We start from the raw sequence: 9,068 nt of genomic DNA, 5'->3' as shown, positions 1-9,068 counted from the left end.
CCAGAAATATCTTTTATTATTTTTTTTTATTTTTCCTCTCTCTCTCTCTCTCTCTCTCTCTCTCTCTCTCTCTCTCTCTCTCTCTCTCTCTTTAAAGTCCTCTTAATCTTCATTGCCCCTTAGTCATTTCTCCTTTTTGAACCAGAATCCTCAGTGCACCAATCATCAATAATCCTCAACCAATCTTTCCTTTAAATCACATCTAACCCATCAAGATTTATATCAAATGACTCAATTTATTTTAGAAGTTTCAATTTAGCTATTTGATTAAAAAGTGAAAAAAAATCCAATATGTAAATTTTTTTTCATGCCTGCAGATCACACCAGCATTGCTTGCCACCATCACAGGCTTGAAATCTAATCGAAGGAGATGAATCGTTGGAGAGATCAAATGTTAGGGGAAGGGAACTAGAGAAAGAAAGAGAATATGCTAGACCAAAAGTGAATAAGTAAAATAATTTCTATTGTTTGAAATGGTGAGCTTGTATTAAAAAGCAAAAAAAGATTGACAATATGTTTTATGATACTTGCTTTCGCTTCTATTGCCAATTCTTTGGTCTTTTTCCCTAGGCTAGGAATGAGTTATGCTAAAATGATATCAGAAAAAGGTGGTAAGACCACAGCAGAAGAATATCTCTTGTTGTGACAAGAAGGAAGAGTTCAGTAAAATAAATGCAAAAGAAAATTTAATTAAAAAAAAAAAAGGAACCAAATTGTGGATGTCATGCAAGGCGAGAACAACTCTTCATGAACTATGACAATCACCTATATACATTGCGTGGCAGATGACTTAAATGATTAACCTAAATGGAAATTTATAACTCATAGAGATAGTCTATGAACTTTCTGTTATTGACAATAAATGTCACAAAAAATTCTACATCTATTCCACACTAATTTTTACATTCTTCGTTAGCGAGTATCAATTATCAGTTACCTTGAAAACATTCGTTTTGGCAGGAAGGTTCTTTGAAATATTTACCTTAGCACTTTATGTAACGTAATATATGTGAGATCAAAAGGTGGTTGGGAAATTGTATTTATGATGTCAGTAAAATAAAATTTGATTTTTTTTTTTTTTTTGCAAATCTTGATAACCAAACATACCTAATTTGTTCTGGTAGTAGGCTAACTACTAGTTAAAGGAAATATCATATGCATTATGGCATCAGGATTCAACAACATGATCACATAAAAAGGTTGTATAATTATTGACCTTTTTTAGCGATGTTGTGAAATAGATATGTTCGAAATTTCGAAATGTCATACTTACCCTTAAATAATCTTCGTATAGAGTTGTGAATTTGGAACGGGACAACTAATTCCCATGAATAAGTTGCAGTACTTTTGTGATTTTAAATTGATGATCAACATCTCAACGTCATTTCAAAAATGAACTTATTCTCTGAGTAAAGAAAAGGTTGTTAAGTCAATTGATTCCTGTGTATCTCCAACTTAATATCATTTGTAAGGTGATGAAACTTGAGATAAAGCACAAGTCAGAGACAAAACAGCAATGGAGGCTATAATTCCTTGGCACAAATTTGTAACATGAGATATTATTTGAGCAATTACGGAACACATGATGACATGAACAGAAAGACGTACAATTGCTAAACACAAATGAGGCCTCAACTGTTCCTTTTCTTCTTCGTTTGAAAAGGCTCATTAAACATTGAGTACTTAGGCAGCATATTCAGTAATAAACTGTTTAATGATTCCCATCAACTTCTTGGAAGCTTCAGAGTTGGGATTTATAGTGAAAAACCCATGTTGCTGTCCTTCAAATTCCTCGTACTCAGCTTTCTTTCCCCAGCCTTTCAACTTCTTTGCATACTCCTCAACCCTATCTTTCAATAAATCACTTCCTGCACAAACCACTAGGATGGGATCAAGATCAGCTATTTCCAGGTTGGGGCTTAAGGGTCCAAATGGGTTTATTAGTGGATGGTCAGTAGTCTCCCCAGCTGGTACTGATAGCCTCCAAAACCTAATTCATCAATCAAAAATAACAGAACATATAACTTGCGAAATTCAAGATGTTGCACTTGATAAAATCACAAAATTTACCCATTTGAATTGCAAGTTTTTGTAGAAAAATATACTGTGGGTTAAAAAAGTGATTACAAAATGTGTCGAGAAAATTTTGCTACGAAAACTCGCAATTCAAACAAGGAATTCACATAACTTGTACGTAATGAGTTCCTTAAACAATTACAATCGCTATCACTTTGTGTCACTTTCGATGGGCATGACACGTTACAACTACTACTTTGCATCACTTTTGACACGTTTAAGTTTATGTAATATGAGAATCGACAAAAACGTAAAAAGTGATCTATTTTATAATTATTGTATAACTGAAAAACAACCTTTTTATTTTTTGTTTAAACATGTATGAGGCAATCTTGGAAAATCACAAAAACCCTTAATAAAAATTTGTAATTTGTCAAAAAATATCATTATGTGTCTAATTAGCCAAAGGGAGAGTATTTAGTGCATTTTTATTGAATTAGTGTATTCCAAAAAATATGAAATTAGTGCTGCATAATTAGCCAGCCAGCTGACCTGTCAATGAGCTCCCAATTCAAGAATGCATCTTTTGGCCCTTCAGCTTCGGACTTGGTAACCACAGTCCCGCCAAAGAAAGGAGCCAGAAGAACATAGCCCTTTACTCTAACCGGCGCCAGCTGAGGTGAGCCGGCTCCAAGCTTAACCGCCAAGTTATGAGATATATTTCCACCAGCCGAGTCACCCGAAATGAACACACTGCCAAAGTCAGCTACATCAGTGAGCCATGTATCCTGCTCCTCAGCCACGGCTTGGGCCTGAAGCCATTTCACTGCCATGAACCCATCTTCAATAGCAGCCGGAAGCCGGTTTTCCGGCGCCAGCCGATAGTCAGGAGATATGATCACCGCTTCAAGCTCCTTAGCCAGCTTGAAGCAGTAGTTCTGGCAATTGGGCCATGCACGTGAGCCAATGCAGAACCCTCCTCCATGAATATAGTAAAAGATCGGGACCTTCTTCGACGACGTCGCTGTAGCCGGCTTGTATAGCCGGAGCTGAAGATTGCGTTCTGGGTCGAAAAAGGCGTCCTTCCAGAGCACAGAGCCGTCGTCTTCTACAGGCACTTCGAAGCTTGGTTTGGTGGACCGGACAATTGAGCCGTCGCTATAGACTCGGAGGACTCCCCGGCATTCGTCCACCTCATACGGTTCAGTGGCAGTGGCAGAGGCAGCCGGCGGAGCCTCCGGAATAGCCGTATCCGACATGTCTATTATATGTTTGATAAATTGTCTGAGAGAAAAATTATTACTAGGAACAATTTTATGTAATCAAAAAAATAGATGGGGGTTAAATAGTATTGACGAAAGTCCTAGTGGTTTAGTAGGACAAAAGGGTCTCAACTACTGATCAAGCTGAATTGGAATTGTTGTTGGCATTTAGTTTGTGAAATATATTTCGTTTTAGAATATTTGTGGATTAGGTTGGAAATGTTTATGTAAGCAAATTCTTTTGAGTTAATGTGGTGCCAAAAATAATGGACAGGATTAAAGACAAAGCTTGTTCTTCCACTTGAGCCAAAAGGCTAATTGCTGAATCACTTGTGAGCTGTGAGTTCTATACTTCTTCTATTGGTTTGTTTCTTCAATTTTTTGACCTGTTTCTTTTGGTGTTTTGAGTTTTGCTCTTTTGTTGAAGCCGAATTGATTCTCTATCCAAGTCATATCTAGATTGGTTCTATAAAATCATAATATAATTACCTCAAATTAGTGAATTTATGGGTGAAAAATTATATTAATTAAGTTTTAGTACTAACATGTAACAAGTGTGCAACTTCTTGAAATTTAAAATGGAAAATATAGCATTCTTTGTATCATGGTGGCCGGAGGAGAGTTGATGAGATTAACCATTATAAGACTCCTTAACAGATGGCCTACATGTTAGTCTTTGCTCATGGTCAGAATACAAAGCTGGCAGGCCTGTCAAATGGAAACTTAGGTAATCATATGCCTAAGATTTCCATCTTATCTAGTTAGGTAGGCCTGTCAAATGGAAACTTAGGTAATGATATGGCTAAGATCTCCATCTTATCTAGACAAATGGAATGGCAAAGTGATAAGTGATTTCTTCATAAATGGCAAAGTAAATACGCCTGCCAATTGGGATCATTCATGTCTTGAAAATAACATGGTGACAGAATTGCACTCTTCCTAGCTAGCGTGGATCCAATAGACAGGGGATGTAGTATGCTTTTGCTTTTATTACCAACCTTCTGTAAAGTAGAAGTTTGTCAATTGATGATTAGTTGTCTTTGCATGTAAGCTCCCAAACAATAATTAGATGTCTTTGAATGCAAATTATGCAATCCATACATACATATACGATCTACTATATAAGTCTGTTTCTTTTTCCTTCTTTTTTTTGGGGGAAAATATAGCACATAAGTCTTGATACAAGTTCTTTTTGGATCATTCCATCCTCACCACTAAAGGCTGGAGCATCGCTCAAGGTTGGAAATTGTAGGAAGAGTAGAAGGAAGAAGGCAGTAAAATGCTACCAAATACCATGTTTTGTGGGATTACCAGACCAAGTGCGATGCATAAGTAGCTGTCTGCAATTGTTAATGGCGACGGTTGAAACATGGAGGGCAGAAACAATCCACGAGTGTCTTTGCGGCTTTCAGCTCCTGTTTCTGTTTCTGTTTTTGTTGTTAACTTGATAGAATTTTCCCAAAAGAGAAACTGATCGATTACCTGGACTACTATTTTCCCACTTTCAGTACAATTTTCCACCTTTTTGGGTGTCCTATAGCAACAGACAGGTGATAATATGCCATACAAATCATGCATATTGACCAAGTCAGGAAGTGTAGATAAAAATGATACTAACACCCCGCACCCTACCCCCCAAAAAAAAAGGAACAAAAAAAAAAGATGGAAACTGTGGAGTGGACCAGTAAAGATGCTAAGAAGATAGTCTTGAATAAATGAATTAGGGATATGACATTATCTTCCATATTGGCAATTACAAGGGGAAACAGCGATTCTGGGGGTTCTAAAGTTCTTTACAAACGTCTTGCATATCCAGAACCTCCGCACTTCTTACACAGTATCAAACCTGTAAAATGATACCTTTGGCTGAACAACACGAAGTGATAAAAGTGCAACAATATCAAGTTTATAAACAATGTATTCTTAGACCTGTTAATGCTCAGAAATATTAATTGTGGTACACAGTTAAAAAGTAACAAACCTGCACCCTTGCAGACCCTGCAATCAACCAGCCCTGTTTCCATTTTCATCTTACCATCATTGCAGAAGACACATTTGGTACCACCTGTCGTCAATTACCAAAGAATAGTTCATCAGCTATGGGGGAAATGACTACTAACACGTAATGAACACTTCCATTTATCAACAGGTATCTGAAATCATCACGGCTTCAAATCCAAAAGGACTACAGATATTCACAGAAGTCTTCAAGCCAAACAAGAGTGATTACGTACTCATTGGTGACCCTAACATAATTCGATCCACTTATGTATATACCAGGTTTTAACTGATTGGAAAATTTTAAAAATGCATTGAGCTAAATAAATCGTTCAAGGGCAATAATACAAAACTCATAAAGGACAAGTAATTGGTCAAATGAAACCATAATAAGGGAATAGCTAAGGGGAATAACTCGTCCAGTACCACTATACTCTTAAGAGTCTGCGGGCTGCAGAGCAAAATCACCGCTCAAACATTCCAGAAATGACGCGCACTTTTGCCTAACTATCCCAACTTGCTCCCACCAGTTAAACTCCTCTCGATATATTATGATTGAGTATGTATACCTTGTAATGTAGTTGACGCTATCAGGTCATCTGATTTCTGCTTCTTCACTTTCCCGGGCAGTGCCTCAGTATACCATATGAAACTTAAAATGACTTTGCTTTTACTTTGGTGATGGAAGCTGTAAGTAAGAGAATTGAGATGATTCATTTAGTTAGACTTCTAGATGGTGGTTGAGAAGTGTTTCCATGGTTCTGGCCACTGATGCATAAGTGATTGGACACTTGAGATTGATAAACATAAACAATAAGGCAAATGACTTGGTGGTTCATATTTGAACTTTGTACAAAGCTGCAGAGGGCTAAGGGTCAGCAATAGGATGGTTTAATCTAGAATCTGTAAAGAGCCATCTCATAGGGCCAATGTCAAAATAGGATTCCCTATGTGCTTGTTGAAGTCAAACTATGTACGCCTGGAACAAACAGACCTTTCTAATATTCTAGTTAGGTTTATGAATCTAATTAGAAGTTTATGCTCATAAAATATGCTCCAAATCTTAATCCTTTATCCTTGGAGCCAACTACATAACATATTGTTAGGAGAGCCTAAAATTGCCCAAAAAGAAACCAAGTGGTATTTTGTCAATCACTCAGAAGCAAGTAGTGAAACAGCAATCCAGTATGACTCATGCAAACGCACATCATAGAGGATATTAAACTAGTAAATTGACTTAAAAACTCCCAAATTGAATTGTAGCAGCTCTATTTTCGTTTTGCTTATGCTTAACCAAAGGTGAAAAAGAGTTACTTAAATCCTGTTCAATTAGCAATTTTGAAAGGTTAAGGTAGGTACAACTTTAAATACCATCTCAAGGATTATGGTGCTAACAAGGGACAAAGTATGATCTTCATTCTTGACCTTCCCCTTACACCATCCTACCCATTCCTCACCCTTGGAAATCAGTTTCTGAAGCCTTGCAACTTCTGATTATTAGGTTGTCACTTTGATTCCACATGGTGCCTCTATCAGTCTATTTTTGCAAAAGGAGCAGCTCAGGCAATATTCTGTTGAGTCATTGAAGCTAAGTACCATCCGAGAAAGAGAGAAACATGGTCTTCTTTATGTACCAAACGAATTACTATGAATTCTGTCAATTGGAATGTAACCATTCATACAGTCTTAGAGCTAAATAGCTAAAATTTCCAATATGGTATCAGTTGGAAATTCGTGAATCAATTGTACGTCAATTCCTCAAATTAAAGATGCTCATTTTGACACTGTTCCAAAAGCATATATCTGATTAATACAGACACACTTTTGAACGAAGTAATACCAGATTAATATTCCACAATCTGCACTTAGAAGTTTATTTTCAATTTCACTGTTTCTTTAACAGACTTAAGAGATTTCTTCTCATTGGACATAGATTTTTCATATTATGAAAAAAGCAGAACTTCAGGCTATAAACCTTTAAATCACATCTGGTAAAAAGATTCCTGAAAAATTCTACCTCCCTATTTTCTTCTTCACTTTCTTTTTTCCTTTTCTAATCAGAAAGCAAAAGAGTAGCTTATATTTGGACATTGAGATGCTTGATTTCCACTTTTCATAGCCTTACACACAAAACATGCCAACCAAAATCTGCAGTGATCATCAGCATTGCTCGACCAGAAAAACCAAAAAATTTCACCTTTGTGGGAACACCAAATAAGACATTAGAGAGAGAGAGAGAGAGAGAGAGAGAGAGAGAGCATGTCTCGAAACTTAACTCTCGACTTGACTTGACTTATAAAGTTTCCTGCCAATCTGCATTAGATTTTTTGTGCATATAAACGAAAACACCAGTTTTTAATACAATAATGTAAAATTGCACCTAAAAATTCACTTGCAATCTACATGCAAGTCAATTGTGCAGACTAAATGCACGTATACTAATGTATAAAGAATTTCGTTCCAAGAAAAAGAGATTACCATTTCCAGCACACCTGTCACAAGGAACAGGATCCCCCTGCACATACAAAACCACAAAAATAACAGCTTTTTAGGAAAAGAAACAAAAACAGTATGCTTATAATTTCAAGCTGCACTAGATAATCCTAAAGCATGAAGAAAATTTAGTGTTAAAAAAAGAACAACCCTTTTGCCTAATAAGCATATGAAGCCAAATCAAGCAGAAACCACAAAAAGATAACAAATTTAATCAACAAAAAGGCAACCTTGAGGCCAAGAAATAGGGAGAGAGCAATGGCAGCCAAGACACTAACAGTGGCCAGAAAGGATTGGGTGTCAACCGGGGGTGTATCAAGGGCAGTGAAGAGCAAAATTGGATGCTTTAGTGTTGTGGTTGTGGCAGTGGAGTGTTGTTGAATGAATTGGAGCTTGGAAGAACAAGAGGAAACTGAGGAAAGAATTGAGATTTCTGAGTTTGTCAGCAATTGAGTGGGAAGAGAAGAGCATACCGTTATGGGACATAAAAGAGATGATGAACTTGAAGAAGATGATGAGGGAAAAGAGTAGAGTGAGGAGTGAGCCAGTGGCTTGGCCATTGAGGGGATTTAGGCATGTGGAGTAAGATCAAATTTGTTTGTGGAGCTCAGCTTTTCTTTGGCCTCTAAAATCAGCTGCTTCACTGGTTTTTTTTTTCCTTCCTATTTTCCTTTTTTGTATGTTGTTATTTCCTTTCCTGCATTTTACGTTGATTCACTTTTTTTTTTCTTTTTTACTTCTGCTTCTTTTGAACTATTAGCCCTTGGTCTATCTTTCTTCCCTTTATTTCCTTTTCCATTGTTGCCATTTGGTTGGTGTTTGAAGAGAATAATGCAAACATTACACAGTGATAAACTCCCACGAAAGTCTATTCTAAATGCATGGTGAAAATTATTTGATCTAGATATTTAACAAGTAGTAGCTAGAAATTTTTTCTACCTCTCAGCCTATAAAAGCCTTTTCAGCTCAATAAGCATTCTATTAAAAGTTTGACATAAATCATAAAAAGAGAGAAAGAAAATAATTTAAAGCTAATTTTTAATAATTTAAAGAAAGTAAGTTGTGGTGACTAGGCATGTTGGCAATTTAGAATAGTGAACTACATATTTCTTTTTAAGTAAAATGATATTTTATAAGGTATCCACGTTTATGCACAGAAACAAAGTAAACATTATTTTTTTATTATTAACTATTTTCACATTTGCATATATTGCTTAAGTAAGTCAAAAAATAAAGTAAAAAAATAACCAACTTCCTTGTTTTTAACTATTCTCACATTTGTGTATATCGTTTGGGCCA

General features: G+C 36.2%; 2 protein-coding genes and 1 long non-coding RNA gene across 4 annotated transcripts; 1 reads left to right on the top strand and 2 right to left on the bottom strand.

Annotated features, from left to right (window-relative positions):
• Positions 1-1,508: 1,508 nt before the first annotated feature.
• On the bottom strand, positions 1,509-3,681 carry LOC113723468 (strigolactones hydrolase CXE15-like). The gene is made up of 2 exons (XM_027246551.2): positions 2,569-3,681; positions 1,509-1,990 (listed from the first exon to the last, which is right to left on the bottom strand). Exons 1-2 carry the CDS (start codon positions 3,273-3,275, stop codon positions 1,684-1,686), a joined length of 1,014 nt encoding a protein of 337 aa, XP_027102352.2. The 5' UTR covers positions 3,276-3,681; the 3' UTR covers positions 1,509-1,683.
• Positions 3,481-4,821, top strand: LOC140035126 (uncharacterized). The gene is made up of 2 exons (XR_011839079.1): positions 3,481-3,617; positions 4,499-4,821. It is a non-coding gene; the product is annotated as an uncharacterized lncRNA (long non-coding RNA).
• Positions 4,822-4,969: 148 nt separating this feature from the next.
• LOC113723469 (uncharacterized) lies at positions 4,970-8,411 on the bottom strand. Of its 2 annotated transcripts, none has more exons than XM_072074852.1 (4): positions 8,243-8,411; positions 7,755-7,791; positions 5,260-5,343; positions 4,970-5,124 (listed from the first exon to the last, which is right to left on the bottom strand). In XM_072074852.1, exons 1-4 carry the CDS (start codon positions 8,327-8,329, stop codon positions 5,072-5,074), a joined length of 261 nt encoding a protein of 86 aa, XP_071930953.1. In that variant the 5' UTR covers positions 8,330-8,411; the 3' UTR covers positions 4,970-5,071. The 2 variants fall into 2 exon arrangements, with proteins under 2 accessions (XP_071930953.1, XP_027102353.1); XM_027246552.2 differs by having other exon boundaries at positions 8,000-8,400.
• Between the last annotated feature and the right edge of the window lie 657 nt (positions 8,412-9,068).

The sequence above is a fragment of the Coffea arabica genome, chromosome 1c, assembly GCF_036785885.1.
Source record: "Coffea arabica cultivar ET-39 chromosome 1c, Coffea Arabica ET-39 HiFi, whole genome shotgun sequence".
Classification (NCBI taxonomy): domain Eukaryota; kingdom Viridiplantae; phylum Streptophyta; class Magnoliopsida; order Gentianales; family Rubiaceae; genus Coffea; species Coffea arabica.
Note: the sequence above shows the minus strand (reverse complement) of the source record. Positions and strands in the feature narration are given on the sequence as shown.

Excerpts from the sequence above, each read along its gene's own strand:
- LOC113723468 (XM_027246551.2), bottom strand. The coding sequence starts at position 3,275 with ATGTCGGATACGGCTATTCCGGAGGCTCCGCCGGCTGCCTCTGCCACT. Across the intron at positions 1,991-2,568 it reads AATTGGGAGCTCATTGACAG|GTTTTGGAGGCTATCAGTAC; the intron begins GTCAGCTGGCTG and ends TTGATGAATTAG.
- LOC113723469 (XM_027246552.2), bottom strand. The coding sequence starts at position 8,329 with ATGGCCAAGCCACTGGCTCACTCCTCACTCTACTCTTTTCCCTCATCA. Across the intron at positions 5,344-7,754 it reads TGACAGGTGTGCTGGAAATG|GTGGTACCAAATGTGTCTTC; the intron begins GTAATCTCTTTT and ends AATTGACGACAG. Across the intron at positions 5,125-5,259 it reads CAGGGTCTGCAAGGGTGCAG|GTTTGATACTGTGTAAGAAG; the intron begins GTTTGTTACTTT and ends ATCATTTTACAG.